The 21,505-nt window shown below is 59.1% G+C and overlaps 2 protein-coding genes across 6 annotated transcripts in view; one reads left to right on the top strand and one right to left on the bottom strand.

The window, feature by feature from the left end:
* SDHC (succinate dehydrogenase complex subunit C) overlaps positions 1-11,092 on the top strand; it is a 36,091-nt gene extending 24,999 nt beyond the window's left edge. For all 4 annotated transcript variants that reach the window (XM_084867191.1, XM_084867194.1, XM_084867193.1 and 1 more), the window contains one exon: positions 10,387-11,092. In XM_084867191.1, the coding sequence (XP_084723317.1) occupies positions 10,387-10,491 (105 nt within the window). In that variant the 3' untranslated portion in view covers positions 10,492-11,092. The remainder of the gene's footprint in view (positions 1-10,386) is intronic.
* A 206-nt stretch (positions 11,093-11,298) lies between these two features.
* On the bottom strand, positions 11,299-21,223 carry CFAP126 (cilia and flagella associated protein 126). 2 transcript variants are annotated; one of them, XM_084867188.1, is made up of 7 exons: positions 21,198-21,223; positions 14,904-15,237; positions 14,357-14,533; positions 13,302-13,364; positions 13,100-13,180; positions 12,525-12,701; positions 11,299-12,215 (listed from the first exon to the last, which is right to left on the bottom strand). In XM_084867188.1, exons 3-7 carry the CDS (start codon positions 14,381-14,383, stop codon positions 12,015-12,017), a joined length of 549 nt encoding a protein of 182 aa, XP_084723314.1. In that variant the 5' UTR covers positions 14,384-14,533; positions 14,904-15,237; positions 21,198-21,223; the 3' UTR covers positions 11,299-12,014. The 2 variants fall into 2 exon arrangements, with proteins under 2 accessions (XP_084723314.1, XP_084723313.1); XM_084867187.1 differs by lacking the exons at positions 14,904-15,237; positions 21,198-21,223 and having other exon boundaries at positions 14,357-14,605.
* Positions 21,224-21,505: the final 282 nt, after the last annotated feature.

Below are 21,505 nucleotides of genomic sequence, written 5' to 3'. Positions count from 1 at the left end.
GCCGGTGTCTGGCAGCGGCTCCTGCTCCTCATCGCAGTCCTCCCAGTCTGGATTTTTTTTCTCCTTCCCGCCAGGGGAGTCTAGCATCAGAGTCAACAGACTGTCCTCTGCGCGCAATGTGCGCGACTCCAGGGGCTCTGCTTTTCGCTGCTCCCCTGGGATTCCGTCCCCCCCTGCCTGAGCTTGGGTCCCCAGGGTCTGGCCCAGAACTGGGGCTCAGCGCTGCCGGTTCTGGGGTTCAGCCCAGTCCGGGGCTTTTATTTCCTTCCTGCTAGGGAACGCCAGGCAGGCACCCAGCCTTCTCTTCTCCGGTTCTGTTCCCTCTGCGCACGTGCACGCGCGCGCAGCATGTCTCCGTACCTTAGGCTTTTTTTCAGCTCCTCTGATTTTCCTTCTGGTTTTCTCTTTCCTTCTTGTTGTAGAATTTTCAGTCAGTCGACTACCTGTAGCTCTGGGCAATGTCCATTTTATATTTTAGTTGTATTCCATTGAAATTGTTGTGTGCGGCTGCGGTTAGGTGTCTACCTGAGCAGCCATCTTGGATCCTCCCCAAGGATGTTTTTTTCATTGATTTTAGGGAGAGCAGAAAAGAGAGGGAAAGAGAGAAACAATGATGTGAGAGAAGCACATCGATTGGTTGCTTCTTGCATGGAAAGGGCGAGGGAGGCTCAGGCTGGGAGGAGCCTGCCACCAAGGTCTGTGCCCTTGATGGGAATCGAACCTGGGAACCTTTGGTCTGAACCTTGGAACCTTTCGTCTGCAGGCCAATGCTCCATCCACTGAGCCCAGCCAGCTAGGGCGGGTCCCAGATTTTGATATTGGGTGTAGGAATGTTTAATGGCCTGAGAACCTTGGGGTCAGTTTAGACTCGTGTCTCTTCTTTATAAAGAAGATCACTCCCTCCTCCAGCACCTTTGAGATTGAGAATTCTGTGTCTCCTCCCCCTAGTCTTGCTTCCGTTCCCAGGAAGACAAATGCAGCTCAGTTCTCTCTGGTTTTCCATTACTTCCCAGCCTGAGCCATCTGTCACATGAGTGCTTTTGCCTTTGTTGACCTTTTAGAGCCTGGAGACAAGCACTGTGTTTCAGTCTGGTCCAATAGCAGTTTAAAAGAATAGAAAAGTGAGGGACAAATGACTGAAGTCTGTGTCTGTGGGCTGCTCGGAGACAGGCTCAGTGTGGCCAGAGAGGGCTCTGCTTCCTGCAGGAGGGCCTTCCTCTGAGGGGCTGCGGCTGGCATCCCCCCTCCCTGAGGAGCAGCTCCCCCACCCCCTCTGAGGGGCAGCTCCCCCCACCCCCTCTGAGGGGCAGCTCCCCCCACCCCCTCTGAGGGGCAGCTCCCCCACCCCCTCTGAGGGGCAGCTCCCCCACCCCCTCTGAGGGGCGGCATCACCCCCTCTGAGGAGCAGCTCCCCCCACCCCCTCTGAGGAGCAGCTCCCCCACCCCCTCTGAGGAGCAGCTCCCCCACCCCCTCTGAGGGGCAGCTCCCCCCACCCCCTCTGAGGAGCAGCTCCCCCACCCCCTCTGAGGGGCAGCTCCCCCCACCCCCTCTGAGGAGCAGCTCCCCCACCCCCTCTGAGGGGCAGCTCCCCCCACCCCCTCTGAGGGGCAGCTCCCCCACCCCCTCTGAGGGGCAGCTCCCCCCACCCCCTCTGAGGGGCGGCATCACCCCCTCTGAGGGGCAGCTCCCCCCACCCCCTCTGAGGGGCGGCATCACCCCCTCTGAGGGGCAGCTCCCCCCACCCCCTCTGAGGAGCAGCTCCCCCACCCCCTCTGAGGAGCAGCTCCCCCACCCCCTCTGAGGAGCAGCTCCCCCACCCCCTCTGAGGGGCGGCATCACCCCCTCTGAGGGGCAGCTCCCCCCACCCCCTCTGAGGGGCAGCTCCCCCACCCCCTCTGAGGGGCAGCTCCCCCACCCCCTCTGAGGGGCGGCATCACCCCCTCTGAGGGGCAGCTCCCCCCACCCCCTCTGAGGGGCAGCTCCCCCACCCCCTCTGAGGGGCAGCTCCCCCACCCCCTCTGAGGGGCAGCTCCCCCACCCCCTCTGAGGGGTGGCATCACCCCCTCTGAGGGGCAGCTCCCCCCACCCCCTCTGAGGGGCAGCTCCCCCACCCCCTCTGAGGGGCAGCTCCCCCACCCCCTCTGAGGGGCGGCATCACCCCCTCTGAGGGGCGGCATCACCCCCTCTGAGGGGCGGTGGCCAGTGTCCTCCCCTCTCTCAGGGGGGCCGGCATCCTTGGCGGGCAGGGCCTCCTGTCTGGGCTTCCTCTCGGGGAGGGGAGGGGAAAAGAATCTCAGGACTAAGGTGTGGCTTTTTTTTTAATCCCGGCTGATTCTGGTTTGTTTGTTTTTTTAGAGGGAGGGTGGGAGGGAGAGAAGGAGGGAAAGAGGAAGGAGAGAGAAGGAAAGAAAGAGAAACACTGATGTGAGAGAGCAACACTGAACCCTCCTCCTTTTTTGGTGGCTGGACGACGCCCACCTGAAGGCCAAGCCAGAGCAGTGTGGCTTCCCTTGCCTTTGCATCTGCTGTTCCTTTTCTCTTAGCAAGTGTGGCCCTGGGTGCGGGCTCTGAGTGCAGATAGGGCCCCAGGTGCGGGCTCTGAGTGCGGGCTCTGAGTGCAGATAGGGCCCCGGGTGCGGGCTCTGAGTGCGGATAGGGCCCCAGGTGCGGGCTCTGAGTGCGGGTAGGGCCCCGGGTGCGGGCTCTGAGTGCAGATAGGGCCCCGGGTGCCGGCTCTGAGTGCGGGTAGGGCCCCGGGTGCGGGCTCTGAGTGCGGATAGGGCCCCGGTGCGGGCTCTGAGTGCGGGCTCTGAGTGCAGATAGGGCCCCAGGTGCGGGCTCTGAGTGCAGATAGGGCCCCGGGTGCGGGCTCTGAGTGCGGATAGGGCCCCGGGTGCGGGCTCTGAGTGCGGATAGGGCCCCGGGTGCGGGCTCTGAGTGCGGATAGGGCCCCGGGTGCGGGCTCTGAGTGCGGATAGGGCCCCGGGTGCGGGCTCTGAGTGCGGATAGGGCCCCGGGTGCGGGCTCTGAGTGCGGATAGGGCCCCGGGTGCGGGCTCTGAGTGCGGATAGGGCCCCGGGTGCGGGCTCTGAGTGCGGATAGGGCCCCGGGTGCGGGCTCTGAGTGCGGATAGGGCCCCGGGTGCGGGCTCTGAGTGCGGATAGGGCCCCGGGTGCGGGCTCTGAGTGCGGATAGGGCCCCTGGTGCGGGCTCTGAGTGCGGATAGGGCCCCTGGTGCGGGCTCTGAGTGCAGATAGGGCCCCAGGTGCGGGCTCTGAGTGCGGGCTCTGAGTGCAGATAGGGCCCCAGGTGCGGGCTCTGAGTGCTGATAGGGCCCCAGGTGCGGGCTCTGAGTGCAGATAGGGCCCCGGGTGCGGGCTCTGAGTGCGGATAGGGCCCCAGGTGCGGGCTCTGAGTGCGGGCTCTGAGTGCAGATAGGGCCCCAGGTGCGGGCTCTGAGTGCGGATAGGGCCCCAGGTGCGGGCTCTGAGTGCGGATAGGGCCCCAGGTGCGGGCTCTGAGTGCGGATAGGGCCCCGGGTGCGGGCTCTGAGTGCGGATAGGGCCCCGGGTGCGGGCTCTGAGTGCGGATAGGGCCCCGGGTGCGGGCTCTGAGTGCGGATAGGGCCCCGGGTGCGGGCTCTGAGTGCGGATAGGGCCCCGGGTGCGGGCTCTGAGTGCGGATAGGGCCCCGGGTGCGGGCTCTGAGTGCGGATAGGGCCCCGGGTGCGGGCTCTGAGTGCGGATAGGGCCCCGGGTGCGGGCTCTGAGTGCGGATAGGGCCCCGGGTGCGGGCTCTGAGTGCGGATAGGGCCCCGGGTGCGGGCTCTGAGTGCAGATAGGGCCCCAGGTGCGGGCTCTGAGTGCGGGCTCTGAGTGCAGATAGGGCCCCAGGTGCGGGCTCTGAGTGCTGATAGGGCCCCAGGTGCGGGCTCTGAGTGCAGATAGGGCCCCAGGTGCGGGCTCTGAGTGCGGATAGGGCCCCAGGTGCGGGCTCTGAGTGCAGATAGGGCCCCAGGTGCGGGCTCTGAGTGCAGATAGGGCCCCTGGTGCGGGCTCTGAGTGCGGATAGGGCCCCTGGTGCGGGCCCTGAGTGCGGGCTCTGAGTGCAGATAGGGCCCCAGGTGCGGGCTCTGAGTGCAGATAGGGCCCCGGGTGCGGGCTCTGAGTGCGGATAGGGCCCCGGGTGCGGGCTCTGAGTGCGGATAGGGCCCCGGGTGCGGGCTCTGAGTGCAGATAGGGCCCCAGGTGCGGGCTCTGAGTGCAGATAGGGCCCCGGGTGCGGGCTCTGAGTGCGGATAGGGCCCCTGGTGCGGGCTCTGAGTGCGGATAGGGCCCCGGGTGCGGGCTCTGAGTGCGGATAGGGCCCCGGGTGCGGGCTCTGAGTGCGGATAGGGCCCCGGGTGCGGGCTCTGAGTGCGGATAGGGCCCCTGGTGCGGGCTCTGAGTGCGGATAGGGCCCCGGGTGCGGGCTCTGAGTGCGGATAGGGCCCCGGGTGCGGGCTCTGAGTGCGGATAGGGCCCCGGGTGCGGGCTCTGAGTGCGGATAGGGCCCCGGGTGCGGGCTCTGAGTGCGGATAGGGCCCCGGTGCGGGCTCTGAGTGCGGGCTCTGAGTGCAGATAGGGCCCCAGGTGCGGGCTCTGAGTGCAGATAGGGCCCCAGGTGCGGGCTCTGAGTGCGGATAGGGCCCCGGGTGCGGGCTCTGAGTGCGGATAGGGCCCCGGGTGCGGGCTCTGAGTGCGGATAGGGCCCCGGGTGCGGGCTCTGAGTGCGGATAGGGCCCCTGGTGCGGGCTCTGAGTGCGGATAGGGCCCCGGGTGCGGGCTCTGAGTGCGGATAGGGCCCCGGGTGCGGGCTCTGAGTGCGGATAGGGCCCCGGGTGCGGGCTCTGAGTGCGGATAGGGCCCCTGGTGCGGGCTCTGAGTGCGGATAGGGCCCCTGGTGCGGGCTCTGAGTGCGGGCTCTGAGTGCGGGTAGGGCCCCGGGTGCGGGCTCTGAGTGCGGATAGGGCCCCGGGTGCGGGCTCTGAGTGCGGATAGGGCCCCTGGTGCGGGCTCTGAGTGCGGGCTCTGAGTGCGGGTAGGGCCCCAGGTGCGGGCTCTGAGTGCAGATAGGGCCCCAGGTGCGGGCTCTGAGTGCAGATAGGGCCCCGGGTGCGGGCTCTGAGTGCGGATAGGGCCCCTGGTGCGGGCTCTGAGTGCGGGCTCTGAGTGCAGATAGGGCCCCGGGTGCGGGCTCTGAGTGCGGATAGGGCCCCGGGTGCAGGCTCTGAGTGCGGATAGGGCCCCGGGTGCGGGCTCTGAGTGCGGATAGGGCCCCGGGTGCGGGCTCTGAGTGCGGATAGGGCCCCGGGTGCGGGCTCTGAGTGCGGATAGGGCCCCGGGTGCGGGCTCTGAGTGCGGATAGGGCCCCGGGTGCGGGCTCTGAGTGCGGATAGGGCCCCGGGTGCGGGCTCTGAGTGCGGATAGGGCCCCGGTGCGGGCTCTGAGTGCGGGCTCTGAGTGCAGATAGGGCCCCAGGTGCGGGTTCTGAGTGCAGATAGAGCCCCAGGTGCGGGCTCTGAGTGCGGATAGGGCCCCGGGTGCGGGCTCTGAGTGCGGATAGGGCCCCGGGTGCGGGCTCTGAGTGCGGATAGGGCCCCGGGTGCGGGCTCTGAGTGCGGATAGGGCCCCGGGTGCGGGCTCTGAGTGCGGATAGGGCCCCGGGTGCGGGCTCTGAGTGCGGATAGGGCCCCGGGTGCGGGCTCTGAGTGGGGATAGGGCCCCGGGTGCGGGCTCTGAGTGCGGATAGGGCCCCGGGTGCGGGCTCTGAGTGCAGATAGGGCCCCAGGTGCGGGCTCTGAGTGCAGATAGGGCCCCGGGTGCGGGCTCTGAGTGCGGATAGGGCCCCGGGTGCGGGCTCTGAGTGCAGATAGGGCCCCAGGTGCGGGCTCTGAGTGCAGATAGGGCCCCGGGTGCGGGCTCTGAGTGCGGATAGGGCCCCTGGTGCGGGCTCTGAGTGCGGGCTCTGAGTGCAGATAGGGCCCCGGGTGCAGGCTCTGAGTGCAGATAGGGCCCCGGGTGCGGGCTCTGAGTGCAGATAGGGCCCCGGGTGCGGGCTCTGAGTGCGGATAGGGCCCCGGGTGCGGGCTCTGAGTGCGGATAGGGCCCCGGGTGCGGGCTCTGAGTGCGGATAGGGCCCCGGGTGCGGGCTCTGAGTGCGGATAGGGCCCCGGGTGCGGGCTCTGAGTGCGGATAGGGCCCCGGTGCGGGCTCTGAGTGCGGGCTCTGAGTGCAGATAGGGCCCCAGGTGCGGGCTCTGAGTGCAGATAGGGCCCCAGGTGCGGGCTCTGAGTGCGGATAGGGCCCCGGGTGCGGGCTCTGAGTGCGGATAGGGCCCCGGGTGCGGGCTCTGAGTGCGGATAGGGCCCCGGGTGCGGGCTCTGAGTGCGGATAGGGCCCCGGGTGCGGGCTCTGAGTGCGGATAGGGCCCCAGGTGCGGGCTCTGAGTGCGGATAGGGCCCCGGGTGCGGGCTCTGAGTGCGGATAGGGCCGCGGTGCGGGCTCTGAGTGCGGGCTCTGAGTGCAGATAGGGCCCCAGGTGCGGGTTCTGAGTGCAGATAGGGCCCCAGGTGCGGGCTCTGAGTGCGGATAGGGTCCCGGGTGCGGGCTCTGAGTGCGGATAGAGCCCCGGGTGCGGGCTCTGAGTGCGGATAGGGCCCCGGGTGCGGGCTCTGAGTGCGGATAGGGCCCCGGGTGCGGGCTCTGAGTGCGGATAGGGCCCCGGGTGCGGGCTCTGAGTGCGGATAGGGCCCCGGGTGCGGGCTCTGAGTGCGGATAGGGCCCCGGGTGCGGGCTCTGAGTGCGGATAGGGCCCCGGGTGCGGGCTCTGAGTGCGGATAGGGCCCCGGGTGCGGGCTCTGAGTGCGGATAGGGCCCCGGGTGCGGGCTCTGAGTGCGGATAGGGCCCCGGGTGCGGGCTCTGGGTGCAGATAGGGCCCCGGGTGCGGGCTCTGAGTGCAGATAGGGCCCCGGGTGCGGGCTCTGAGTGCGGATAGGGCCCCTGGTGCGGGCTCTGAGTGCGGGCTCTGAGTGCAGATAGGGCCCCGGGTGCAGGCTCTGAGTGCAGATAGGGCCCCGGGTGCGGGCTCTGAGTGCAGATAGGGCCCCGGGTGCGGGCTCTGAGTGCGGATAGGGCCCCGGGTGCGGGCTCTGAGTGCGGATAGGGCCCCGGGTGCGGGCTCTGAGTGCGGATAGGGCCCCAGGTGCGGGCTCTGAGTGCGGATAGGGCCCCGGGTGCGGGCTCTGAGTGCGGATAGGGCCCCGGTGCGGGCTCTGAGTGCGGGCTCTGAGTGCAGATAGGGCCCCAGGTGCGGGCTCTGAGTGCAGATAGGGCCCCAGGTGCGGGCTCTGAGTGCGGATAGGGCCCCGGGTGCGGGCTCTGAGTGCGGATAGGGCCCCGGGTGCGGGCTCTGAGTGCGGATAGGGCCCCGGGTGCGGGCTTTGAGTGCGGATAGGGCCCCGGGTGCGGGCTCTGAGTGCGGATAGGGCCCCGGGTGCGGGCTCTGAGTGCGGATAGGGCCCCGGGTGCGGGCTCTGAGTGCGGATAGGGCCCCGGGTGCGGGCTCTGAGTGCGGATAGGGCCCCTGGTGCGGGCTCTGAGTGCGGATAGGGCCCCTGGTGCGGGCTCTGAGTGCGGGCTCTGAGTGCGGGTAGGGCCCCGGGTGCGGGCTCTGAGTGCGGATAGGGCCCCGGGTGCGGGCTCTGAGTGCGGATAGGGCCCCTGGTGCGGGCTCTGAGTGCGGGCTCTGAGTGCGGGTAGGGCCCCAGGTGCGGGCTCTGAGTGCAGATAGGGCCCCAGGTGCGGGCTCTGAGTGCAGATAGGGCCCCGGGTGCGGGCTCTGAGTGCGGATAGGGCCCCTGGTGCGGGCTCTGAGTGCGGGCTCTGAGTGCAGATAGGGCCCCGGGTGCGGGCTCTGAGTGCGGATAGGGCCCCGGGTGCGGGCTCTGAGTGCGGATAGGGTCCCGGGTGCGGGCTCTGAGTGCGGATAGGGCCCCGGGTGCGGGCTCTGAGTGCGGATAGGGCCCCGGGTGCGGGCTCTGAGTGCGGATAGGGCCCCGGGTGCGGGCTCTGAGTGCGGATAGGGCCCCGGGTGCGGGCTCTGAGTGCGGATAGGGCCCCGGGTGCGGGCTCTGAGTGCGGATAGGGCCCCGGTGCGGGCTCTGAGTGCGGGCTCTGAGTGCAGATAGGGCCCCGGGTGCGGGCTCTGAGTGCGGATAGGGCCCCGGGTGCGGGCTCTGAGTGCGGATAGGGCCCCGGGTGCGGGCTCTGAGTGCGGATAGGGCCCCTGGTGCGGGCTCTGAGTGCGGATAGGGCCCCGGGTGCGGGCTCTGAGTGCGGATAGGGCCCCGGGTGCGGGCTCTGAGTGCGGATAGGGCCCCGGGTGCGGGCTCTGAGTGCGGATAGGGCCCCGGGTGCGGGCTCTGAGTGCGGATAGGGCCCCGGGTGCGGGCTCTGAGTGCGGATAGGGCCCCGGGTGCGGGCTCTGAGTGCGGATAGGGCCCCTGGTGCGGGCTCTGAGTGCGGATAGGGCCCCGGGTGCGGGCTCTGAGTGCGGATAGGGCCCCGGGTGCGGGCTCTGAGTGCGGGCTCTGAGTGCGGGTAGGGCCCCAGGTGCGGGCTCTGAGTGCGGGCTCTGAGTGCGGATAGGGCCCCGGGTGCGGGCTCTGAGTGCTGGTAGGGCCTCGGGTGTGGCCAGTTGTTCTGTGAAGCAGGGCCAGGATCTGCAGTGCTCCAGAGGCACCTCCCCCCCCCCCCCAGCAGGCCTCCCGCTGGGTGAGACTGCCTGATGGGCATACAGCTTTTGTGACTGTGGCCTCCCTCTTAAGCTGGGAAGAAGCTGTTTGGGGCTGAGGTGGGGCGTCCTTTTCCTTTTCTCTGGGCTCTGTTTTCTCTGAAGTGCTGCTGATTTGGTCACGTTTACCATCACATTCGGAATGTGGGCGGGTGTGTGTGGCCATCATGTGGGAAAGTGGAATCTGAAGACCTCCCTTTCACCATAAGGGACCCATCGTTCAGCTCGAGCTGAAAAATGTGTTAATTCTCTGGGGCACGAGAGAGTCTAAGTCAGTGGTTTTAAATGGTTTTTGACCCAATGGGTAGACAACCAATTAGTGGGTTGCTACCAACAAAAAAAGAAATTTAAGTGGAGTATTACACATAGAATGTAGCACATGGTGATTATAAGTATTGTTTTTTTATTCCGTGAACTCTTCTGTGCAGATGTCAGTAACAGCCAGCTGAGTCCATGGAAGACTCACCCGTTGGCTCTGTGAGGGCGTCCTGAGCACAGCCTCCCCTCCAGCCGCTAGAGGGCGCTCAGGGGCTGTGTCCAGGGGAAGGTTTTTATAGGAAGAGCAGTCGGGCAAGGGAGATGTTGACAACAGAAAAGAAAGGGTTATTTTTGGGTCGGGCAGGTCTTCTTTGGGAGAGAGGAGAAGGGCTTATCCTGCAGACGGGTTCACGTTTCTGTGGGGATGGAGAGGGCCTGGGCGCCAGGTGGCCTTCCTGTGCTGCCAGCGAGTTCCAGCGGGGTGGCTGCGAGGATGTTTCTGGGAGTCTGTGCTTTTTCCTTTAACAGGAGTGGGCACTAATTAAAAATATATTTCTTGCCCTGGCAGTGTGGCTCCGTTGGTTGGGCATTGTCCCAGGCACCAAAAGGTTGCTGGTTTGATTCTGGCTCAAGGCGCTGCTCATGTTTCAGGTTTGGTCCTCAGTGGTGGTGTGCAGGAGGCAGCTGGTCAGTGTGGATGTTATGCTCTCATTGACGCGTCTGTCCCGCCCTCTCCCTTTCTCTAAAAACCAGTACAAGTATTTAACACACACACACACACACATATATATTTTTTTATTTTTTATTTTTATTTTTTTCTCAGTGGAGGGTCACAGCCAAGACAAAATTGAGAAATAGTGTTCTAGAGCCCAGAGTTTTTTCTAGATGCTGGTTAGGCCTCAGGGGCTGATAGCCTTCTCCAAAGGGACCCGGGATGACTGTATCTAGGAGACCTTGTCTTTAAGTCCCCGCTTGGAGACTCAGTGCACATCCACGCATGGCTTGGAAGTCTTGCAGTTAAATGTTTACCAGCTTATTTGACCACAAAACTACCCCTATCACCCTTTAGCATTCTGAGGAGAGTTTTTGAAAGAAGGTGCTTGGGAAGCTGGTCTGTTCAGTCTGGTAGCCTGCCCGCAGGCACGGCGCCCGGTGCTGGGCGGGCTGTGTGGGCACTGGGGCCTGGAGCCCGCTGCAGGCTGCACCGCCAGGTGCCCTCTGGGAAGGGCGCTGGGGCCCAGCCCAGGGTCCTGATCGCTGAGATTCTTTCTTTTTCTTCTTCCGTTTCCTGCAGGTGTGGGACCTGGGAAAAGGCCTGAAGATCCCGCAGCTGACCCAGTCTGGGGTGGCTGTCCTGGTCCTCAGCGTGCTGTCCTCGCTGGGGCTGGCAGCCATGTGAAGAGCTCCGCCCCGCTCCTCCTGCCCCGATGATCAGTCGCACATTTCCTCACTCTCGCTGCTCAGACCTGTGTGCTTGCGCTGTCCCTGGAGCTCAGCTGTAGAAAGGGTCCCAGGACCCCCTTGTTTCTAAGGTGGCTGCAGCAGCTCCCTGCTCCTGCCCCCGCTTGCAGCCCTTATTCTCTCCATATTGGGCCTTGATTTGTGCTGAGGGTCAGCTCTTGGCTCCTCTTCCCGAGACGGTGGAAACAAAGCCAGCTCTATGGCCTCCGCCATGCGGACTGGGAGTGGGGCTGTGGGTGCCGCTGCCTGTGGGTTGTGGCTTCAAGGACAGTTCTGTTCACTGGTCAGACCCAGGGTCCTCGGCACCCACATGGTGGGAGATTAGCCTGTCCCGGCCAGAGGGGTTGGCTTTTGAAGCAGGTGCTTTGGGGAGAAGATATATAGTTTTTGATACAAGAGAAGATCCAAAAAAGTATTGCTGAACCTGTGGAGGGTTATTTCTTTTCCTTGCAATTCTAGAAAAACAAGCCTCTAATTGTCATGTTTTCTAATCAATGTTCATGTGACATCTTTTTCTGGAAATAAAAATACTAATTTTATCTTTGACTCTTCCTTGAAATCTAGAGGAACCAAGAGAATGGCGGTGAGGAGGAGCCAGTTTCCCCCCTTCCCTCAGGTCGCAGGCATTTCCGTCCCTCGATCTGACCTCTCAGGAGGGAAACAGTTTGTTTGGCATCGGGGGAGAGTTTCAGGGACTCGGTACAGGAACGGAGCTGTCCTGCCGTGCGGGAGCCTTGAGGACGCCAGCATGGCCCAGCTCCTCTGCCAGGGACCTACCTGCTGGGACGCCGGGGGTTGGACGGAGGAGACATGAGAAGTCGTGGGCATAGTAGAGATTCTTGGTTGTAGCCCAAGTAGCCATGGCTACAAGGAGCCACCAGAAAAAACAGCTCCTCAGAGCAGCCCCTGAAGCAGGCGGCCGCACCCGCTGGTTAACAGTGCATCCTCCCCGCGCAGGAGCTGGTGTCCGAGCCAGCTTCCTGCTGGCTAACCGACTCTGTTCTGTAAGCGGCCGTAAGGCCAGCTCCCTACTGGTCCGAACATGGTCATACAACTTGGACCAAAGAGGCTCCTTTCCAAACAGTGGCCTCGGGTTCTAGAAGAGCACTCTGTGCAGGGCAGTGAGCGCGGACCCCGCGCTGTCCTCCGTGTGCCCGTGGGAGCGGGTCCTGTGATGCAGACCAACTTCCCTTGGCCATTTCTGGAGTGGTCCTCGCACAGATGTGTTCCCCCAAGCCTCTGTCATGTTTTCCCTTCCCCAGCCCTTCTGTTTATTGGTGATAAGAGGCAGGAGGGAAAAATCAGAATCCGTGAAAGAGTAAACAGTGATGTTTATTTTCCAAATTTGCCTTTATTTCTACATTTCCCTGCCTGGGCTCCTACTTCACTCATCTCTGGGCAGCGGGGCCCGCAGAGTCCCAGGCGGGGTCCCCGGCCCGGCTAGAGTGACCGGCCCAGGTCCTACGTGCATAGGCTTCCAGGTGGGCACTTGGGAGCGCTGGCGGGGCTGAGGGGACCCGGGGTGTGACCTGCGGAGGGGTGTGCACTTCGGGGCTGGTCTGGGGAGCTGACGTTTGTGGCTGGGGAGCCTGGGATGATGGTTGGACTTGGTGCTTGCTGGACAGAGTGCCGGGGTTTCTTCTGACTGGCTGGCTCCTGGGGCTGTCGGGTGGAACAGAAAAGAGCTAGGTCAGGCCTAGGCCTTCCCAGTCCAGAGAATTCTGTCTCTCCCCGCACCATGGGTCAAAGGTCAGGTTCCAAACAATAAGAGTTAGCGCTGATGCGCTCCCTGACCCTGGTGAGGTCAGGTGGCCTTGTGTGGTGTGGGAAGATGTCCTTAGCTCAGCCCTTAAGCGCCCTGAAGGTGCTGAGGGACACACGGGGCAAGCCAGATGGTTAGAGGGCCCCCTGCTGGAGTAGCCGGGGTATAACATGGGCTGGAATTGAGATGCTGGGATGGATGAGAGGTACCTTGCCCAAGATTTCTGGACGAAGCCCGTTGGATGCCTTGAGTAAGTCAGGATTTTTCTGGATCCACTTGGTGAGGGAGGCAGCACCAGCAGCTGTGCGGGACGTCAGGGTCACCCGAGCAGGGGGTATCTTCAGAGGCATCTGCCAGGTGCCCATGAAGGAACCCCAAGGACTTGCCTAAAAGGAAGAAGCAGGGCTTCTCACTCCTGGCAGTGCCTGCCTGGCAGACCCTGTGTTCATCCTTTCCTTTGGGGCTGGGTGGCAATGAAACGGGACTGAGAGCTAGCCCCTCCCCCACGCAGTGGCCTCTGCCGGCTTCACCGCTGCGACCTCCGGCTGTTTGGCAGCATGCCACCACGGAAGTGTCACCGCGAGGGCGTCCGTTTTATACAGGCCGCCCACAGTGTAGGGACCTGCTGCTAATGCCCTGCCCTGTGGGGTAGACTGGCTGGCAGCTGGGGGCACTCGAATTCCAACGTGAAGGAGACTGGACTTCACTTCCTAGGCAGCGGCGGCGAGCCCGCACGCCTCCCCACTGCTCCCGTCGTCGGTCAGAACGGAGGCGAGTGTCTCACCTTGGAACGGGGCACTGAAGGCAGCAGATGGCCACGGTCGTTGGCGATTATCTGAGTGTAGCCTTCGTGGGAAGGAATGCTCTGGGGGAAAGGAAGAGAAGCGCTGGCGAAGCAGAGAAAGTATTGGGGCTTGAGGGAGGGCTGAGGGAGTGGAGGATGTGGGAAGGAGGCTGGGGCAGTGATTACGTAGAAACATGGATACCTCCTTTGTTGGCTTGGCAAGACACCAGTTCTGCAGGTACTTGGCTGAGAATGCTTTTTCGTACTGCGGAGAGAAGGGGAAGCCTCTGAGCTCCGAGCCCTGCCCCGCGGACCACAGCCACGCTGGTCGCTGGGTTGGAGGATCAAAGGCCTGCACTGTGTGGGGTGGGGTAGGGGGTGGGGGGCAGTTTGTCTGGACTAGAGTGTGTTGTCCTGATGGAGCCTCTGGCCACACAGGGCAGCTCCTGAGCACTTGAAACGTGACCTCCACACAGGTGCTTGTATAATAGAAGAACACGCCTCCATTCTGACCGGCAACGGGAGCAGAGTGGGGAGGCGTGCGATCTGGAGGACTTGGTACAAAAAAGGGAACGTAAAACATTTGATTGTAACTTTTAAAATATTGATGATTAAATGTTGAAATAATTTTTAATTTATTGAGCTAAATTAGATTATTAAAATTAACCATTTTAAAACTTTTATGTAGCTACTAGGAAGTTCAGCTTGCATTTGTGATTCGCATTATCTTTTTGTTAGACCGTGTTTGTCTAGACCAGCGGTCAGCAAATGCCAATCCACCCTGATGCTTGAGAGCCGAAACCGTTTTTATAGATGAACAATTGTAGTTAATTTGAAAAAAGGGAACACTAAGTTTGTATCCCAATCAAGCAAAATGTTTCTCCCAAAAGAATCCATTCTTTTCATTATGTTACAAGCAATGGCACTCAGTGGTTACACTCTGACTTCTGTGTTTTCTGTTGTTATGTAAGTGTCTCCTATCTCATTTTGTCACTTGGCCCACAAAGCTAAAATGTTTAGTTTCTGGCCCTTTCCAGAAAATGTGCTGACCTCTAGTTTAGACCTTAAAAGTAACCCAGCAATGCCTTTTGCTGGTCCCTGGGCCCTTCCTACCCTGAGGAGCTGGGAAATGCTACCTTACCCCCGCGGAGCCAGCCAGCCATTCAGTGACCAGAATCCTAGGGGAGGTGTCAGTCCAAAGGTAGAATTTTAAAGGCAAAATTCAAAACGTTAAAGAGATGGAAAAAGAGAACTTACCTGGTTGGCACTGTAGTTAGTGGCCATGATCCTGCGACTCTGTGCTGTTTACATTGGTTGCCTGGCAACTGCAGAAGGCTGGCCTTGGAGACAACCTCCCAATGAGCAGGCAGGCCCCTTGCTCTTCGTCTTACTCACTTCTTTGGATGACCCTACCCTGACCTTGTTCCCTAGAAGCTAAGAGTAGTATGTCAATGGGAGAAAATTAGCTAAATAGCAACCCTTTCTTTCTTTTTAAATATTTGTATTGATTTCAGAGAGGAGAGAGAAAAACATCAACGATGAGAGAGAATCATTGATTGGCTGCCTCCTGCACACGCCACACTGGGATCAAATCGTGACCTCTGGTTCCTAGGTCAACACTCAACTGCTGAGCCCCGCCAGATGGGCAGCAACCCTTTTCTTCTAGTATCACTCACCTGCTTTTATCAACTTCCAGGCAGTCTTTGACTCAAGTGACAAGCGAGGGTCCCCAGAGGTGTGTTCGTGGGCAGTGTGTTGCCGTGTAGCATGGACGTGAGAGCCAGACCTGGGGTCGAGGCCTTACCGTGGGGACATAGGAGCTGTGTGGCACTGGGCACTGGACTCATGTGGGGGTGGCAGAGCCCTGCTTCGCAGGGTGAAAGGCAGAGTGAGTACGGAACCGGATGATGCCAGGCTCAGTCGGGGGTCAGCACTGCCGAGGCCTGTTGGTAGGGGCCACTACTTTATCTTCCCAGACACGGAACAAAGGAGTAATGTTTTAAAAAGCTGCCGGCTCAGATTTGTTCCGGAAGGAAGAGCACATCTTGGCTGCGATCCTCACGTGACTTCTTGTCCTGCTTCATTCCCTGGAGCCCCAGGTCGGTGGCGGGCTGAGGAGGTGAGGAGCTGGGGTGGACCTGGAGGAGGTCGATGACAGAACCCAGTGCAGGGGATCCTTACAGCACACTCTGGCCTGCCGTGTTTCCGGAAGGATCTAAGCCTCCCTGAAACATATATAAAAATATATATATATATATTTAAAAATATATAAATATATTTTAAAAAAATATTTTTTTAAAAATATTTTTTTATATATTGACTTTTTACAGAGAGGAAGGGAGAGGAACAGAGAGCTAGAAACATCGATGAGAGAGAAACATCGACCAGCTGCCTCCTGCACACCCCCTACCGGGCATGTGCCCGCAACCAATGTACATGCCCTTGACCGGAATCGAACTTGGAATCTTTCAGTCTGCAGACCAATGTTCTATCCTCTGAGCCAAACCGGTCCCGGCAACAGCACTTCTTGAGGCGTTTGAAGGACCAGCTGCAGGCAATCAGAGCAACTGAAGAGACATCAGTGTCTCTCCCTAGCGTAGGGGTGTCGAACTCAATCAGAGAAGGGGGCCAAAATCTAAAATCCAGCCTAAATCGCGGGCCGAATGGTTTACTGAACAGTCATAAACTGACAATGTCATAAACTGACAGCGGAGTGCAGTGATGACAGCGCGGTGCGGGCCACATTGCAAGGCCTGGCGGGCTGGATTTGGCCCGCGGGCCTTGTGTTTGACACATGTGCCCTAGCAGGTTAAGAGTAAATGGTGGTTATGGAAGCAGTGTAGTATGTGGTAGCTGTGTGCTTCCACAGTATACAAGGTGGCCATAAAATCTGGAAATAGATACTGTCTTATATACGTAACAAAAGGCTAATATGCAAATTGACAGCAGTAAAATGACCGGTTGCTATGATGTGCACTGACCACCATGGGCAGCTCCTGCAGAGTGTCTGCCCCCTGGTGGTCAGTGCACTCCCACAGGGGGAAGTGCCTCTCAGCCAAAAGCCCTGAGCCAGGCTCACAGCTGGCAAGTGCAGTGGTGCTGGCGGGAGCCTCTCTTGCCTCCATGGCAGCACTGAGGATGTCAGCTGGAATCCCCCAAGGACGCCCAGACTGCAAGAGGGCACAGGCCGGGCTGAGGGACCCCCTCCCCCCAGTGTGTGAATTCTGTGCCCCGGACCCCTAGTTATTTATAATGTACTGAAATAGAATATCAACAAATCACTCACATGTATTCATTTGTTAACAAAAAAAACCATTGAAACCTTTAAGAATTTTTGTGAGTTTATTTGAGCCAAACTGTCGACATATACTGGGAAGCAGAACCTCAATGGATTGAGATAATGCTCCGGAGAATGGTGGGCTACATTACTCTATTTATACACTGAAATCAAAGGAGGGACATAGGTGGGTTACATGAAATTCATTGGTGATGGAGTAAGGAGCGGGAGAAAGCAAAGCGGTGGGAAACCCCTGGGATTGGATAAAAAGTAAAATGATGGACGGGTACTTAGGTGAGTGCAGGAACAATTAACATGATAACGAAGGAATTTGAGGCATCTGTCCCAGCTGCCCACCACATTTGGTTGTTCACCAGGGGCTCCGGAAAAGGGGAAGTTACAAGCCACCCAGACATCTCACAGATATGTTATCTTAGAGGCAGGAAGGCAAATGGGCTCAGTAAAGAAGATCTAAGTTGATCTTTGTCTGGAAAAATATCGGCCTAGGAAATGACTACCCACTATAACCTGTTTGTACTTAAAATATTTAATTTTCAAACCATCTTTTATGATTATCTTAGGTCTCTGGGTTTGCAAGACTGCCACACAGGCCCCCCTGAGCTTGTCAGGTCAGCATGTGGCTCTTTTCTTTCACACATTTATATTTACAGATTTCTTAGCAATCTTGTACACAGTACAGTTATCAACAAGGAGAGGTTAGGGAGAGTTTGTGAGAAGGCATGGCCCTGATTGCCATCCTAGGTATGAACTAGGAGTAAACTTAGGTGTGAGGGTAGAGCAACAGGAAGAGCACCGATGCTCTGTGTGGGGAACCCAGTCCTCCTGGGTTTCTCCTGTCACATGACACACAGCGCTCACGACACCGGGCCATCCATGACTCCAGCTGGTGTTCCACCATTTAACTCAGTTCTGACACCACTCACTGGAGAGAGCTCAGGCCCACAGGGTAAGGCTCAGCCAGTAAGTCCGCCCCCACTTCAGAGGTCATTCAAGTCCAGGTTGCCACCTGTGCTTCTGACCCATCCACTGTACGTCAGAGGTTCCCATGACCCTCCTCAGGTCCGGCTCCTTTGCTAGGGTAGCTCACAAGGTTTAGGGAAACACTGCTTACTGTTTACCAGCTCATTGTAAAAGGTATGATAGCCCTACCCGGTCTGGCTCAGTGGATAGATTGTTGGCCTGTGGACTCCCAGGTCCTGAGTTTCATTCTGGTCAGGGCACATGCCCAGATTGTGGGCTCAATTCCTAGTGTGGAGCATGCAGGAGGCAGCACATCAGTGATTCTCTCTCGTCATTGATGTTTCTCTCTCTCCCTTCCTCTCTGAAATATGTATTTTAAAAAAATATATTTTATTGATTTTTTTACAGAGAGGAAGGGAGAGGGATAGAGAGTTAGAAACATGGTCCCCGCAACCATGGTACATGCCCTTGACCAGAATCAAAACTGGGACTCTTCAGTCTGCAGGCCGACACTCAATCCACTGTGCCAAACCAGTGAGGGCTGAAATATGTAGTAAATATATATATATATATATATATGTATTTTATTTTTTTTTTTTTTACGGAACAGATGAAAGCCTCAGCAGCCTTACTGGGGCATCTTTATTTATTTATTTATTTAAATATATTTTATTGATTTTGTAGAGAGGAAGGGAGAGAGATAGAGTTTGAAACATCGATGAGAGAGTCATCGATCAGCTGCCTCTTGCACACCCTGTACTGGGGATATGCCCACAAGCAAGGTACATGCCCTTGACCGGAATCGAACCCGGGACCCTTCAGTCCCCAAGCCGACAATCTATCCATTGAGCCAAACCGGTTTCGGCTAAAAATATATATTTTATTGATTTTTTTTACAGAGAGGAAGGGAGAGGGATAAAAAGTCAGAAACATCAATGAGAGAGAAACATCGATCAGCTGCCTCCTGCACACCTCCTACTGGGGATGTGCCCGCAACCAAGGTACATGCCCTTGACTGGAATCAAACCTGGGACCCTCCAGTCTACAGGGTGACACTATAGCAACTGAGCCAAACGGGTTAGGGCTGAAATATGCATTTTTAAGAAACAATGTGAGAGAGGGTACAGGTGAGCATCCAGGCGGCAGGCTCGGGCTTCACCGTCCCCACCCTTCCATGTGCTCCCCCACCTGGAAAGTCTCAGGACTTTTATGGAGCCTTCATCACACAGGCCTAGTGCATTATTATTATAACTCCATCCCCAGCTTCCCTCCTCTCCGGAGGACTGTGGAGGGGCTGAAAATTCCAACTTCTCACCACGGCCTCGCAGGTGACCAGCCCTATCCAGGAGCCACCAGAGTCGCCTCATTAGAAAAAGATCCTTTGTCCCTAGGAAACTACAACAGTTTCAGGACCAGGAATCAAACCAGTGACCTCCTGGGTCCTGGGCGACTCAGCCACTTGAGCAGGACTCATTTTCTCTCTTGAGCCCAAGTCTCCCCCAGGGGAGAGCAGTTTCAGAACTAGCGCCACACAAAGGAAGAAATCTTGCCCGCCTGCTCGGCCACTCCCTTCAATTGCTCCAGTGTTAGTCCCGGGGCTGGGGCAGGTGCTGAGCGCGGAACAGCGGCTCAGCTCCGTGGCGTTTCAGAGGGAGCAGGGGAAGGCGCACGAGAGGCTCTAGGAGCCAAAATTTGGGTTTTTCAGCTGAGAATCAGGAAGGAACTTCAGCTTCCTCTTGGTGGAGGATCGCCATGACCTCTAGCCAGAAAGAGGTCATACACAGCATGTCTCTGCGTGCCTAGGAAAATACCCCACAGGGCATTGCCTGGGAGAAACCCTGGTGAGAAATAGTGCCGGGTAGTGATGCACAGTGAGTCTCCTGAGCCAGGCCAGGCTGATGGGGATGGGGGGACATGTCCCCTGCCCACAGGACCCCCGGCTCACTGACCACTGATGGCAGGTGGCATGGGGGAGGGAGAGCTGGCACATCCTCTTCAGTTCCTGGAAGAGACTAGCCCACCCTGGACGTGGCCTCCGGGGGGATGAGGAGAAGTCCTTGTGTGTGCGCCACCCTACGTCTCATCTGGCCTCACAGTGACCTCCCCGGAGGCGGGAGGGGCTTAGTGCTGAACCCCCCCCCCCCTAAAAGTACGGACCATGCTGCCATGCTGTGGTCTGGCCTTCTGTAGAGAACATTTGAGGACTGCCACCTCAGCATGTATCTCTAATCTCCTCTACAGCTTTCAGTAACACACAGTAATGAACATTAAAAGGTCTAGGTGCCTAAGATCATTTTCTGGTCCTATAAAATCTAACTCCTTGACACTCAACACAGGAGCTGCCCCCTGGTGATCAGCGCTCTCCCACAGCGGGAGCTCTGCTCAGCCAAAGCCCAGCTGATGGCTGCGAGCACATCACCCTGCCCTCCACCCTGACAGCTCAGGCCTGTTCCCCAGGGGATTTCATGCACTGGGCCTCTAGTCTATAATAATAAAAGTATAATATGCAAATCAACCAAATGGCCAGACAGCGGAACAACCATCCGATGACCACGCTATTACACTCACTGGCGCCAGGCCAGCAAAGGCGGGTGCGATGCGATTGGCCATGGAGCAAGCAGTGGCAGTGGCCGGGGCAGGGCCAGCTGCGGTAGTGGGGAGGGGGGCAAGGGGGAGAGGGGCGGAGGAAAGCTCTGATAGAAACATCTATCAGCTGCCTCTTGCGCTCCTACTGGTGGGGATGTGCCTGCAACTAAGGTACATGCCCTTGCCTGGAATCAAATTTGGGACCCTTCAGTCCGCAGGCTGATGCTCTATCCACTGAGCAAAACCAGTTAAGGCCTCAGCTGCCTTTTAAAGGAATAGCTCAGGGAGGAGGTGGACAGGCAGGGTCATCCCCTCCAGTGCCCCAACCCTCCTCCCCTACATAACACCTGCTCTGCTACCTCCCTCCCACCCGTGTGTGGCCGGGACCGCGTCTTGGTGATCCCTCAGTGTCCGGAACTGTGACCGTGATCAGCCATTCCCCAATTATGGCCAGACTTATGGGAATGGGCCACAAAAGGAACCTTAGCTGTTTCCGCCGGGTTTCAAACCGGGGACCTTTCGCGTGTGAGGCAAACGTGATAACCACTACACTACGGAAACTGCCAATAACAGGTGTGTTTGTAAAGCCCTTCACAGTCCTTGAGGGCGCATCCCTGCCAGGTGCCACCCCCAGCAACCCACCTCCCTGATGCCCCAAAACAACTGCAAATCCTCGCTCTGCCCGCTGGGCTCTGGGCCCCTCAGTGCTGGTCACTGGTGCCCCCGGAGCAGCTGGGCAGGGAGTGTGGATCTCTGGCACCCAGGCCAGGAAATGGTGCCAACAACAGGCAGTAGGAGAGCTGGGGACTTGGCCACCACAGGGACCCCAGCTCATATTTGAAAATATAAAAATACACCTTACATTTGCCAGCACTTAATTCAGGAGACACTTGTCCAGGAAAAACTCTGATTGCTCCTTCCTGTCTTTCTTTCCTGGGAGTCACGAACGGCACAAACACCCCCACAGTTGACTGCAGGACGCCCAGCGGGTCACAGGATTGCTGGGCGTGGGGAAGCCGCCCGGAGCGAAGGAGTGACGCGCTGTGCACGGGGTCAGTGGGACTCAGGACAGGAAACCACGGATGGAGAGCTCGCGTGGAGGGCTCCCTTTCTGCACTCTTACATTTAGTTTTCTAACACTGCAATGAAGGAAGTGTTAAAGGGGTTTTAAAACGTGTAAAGACAAAGCGACTGAACTAAGTCAAACTGACAGCTCGTTAACGTCGGGTTATACCTCTCTTATAGGCACTGCACCTTCTCCTCTGAGGAAGCCGGAGAGAGTGGAGACGGACCCACCCGGGCCAGAGTGCGCGAGTGGGCCTGCAGCGGTGCGAGAACCTCTGTGGATGGCGTTCAGGACCCCAAACTTCTTGTTGAAAATGACAGCCGAGGTTAAATGACTTCATCTTCGCAATGGTGTGGAGTGGATTATCCGGGAGGCAGGGAGTGGAGACAGTGTGGGGATGAAACAGGGGCAAGAGGCATTAGAACATGAAGAAGAGAAGATCGTTACGACAGCAGTGACCACTCACCTGCTGTTGGCTGGTGCAGATGCCCAGCGC

This window comes from Pipistrellus hanaki (genome assembly GCF_964339955.1).
Source record: "Pipistrellus hanaki genome assembly, chromosome: 18".
Lineage (NCBI taxonomy): Eukaryota > Metazoa > Chordata > Mammalia > Chiroptera > Vespertilionidae > Pipistrellus > Pipistrellus hanaki.
This window is presented reverse-complemented; position numbering and strand designations above follow the sequence as displayed.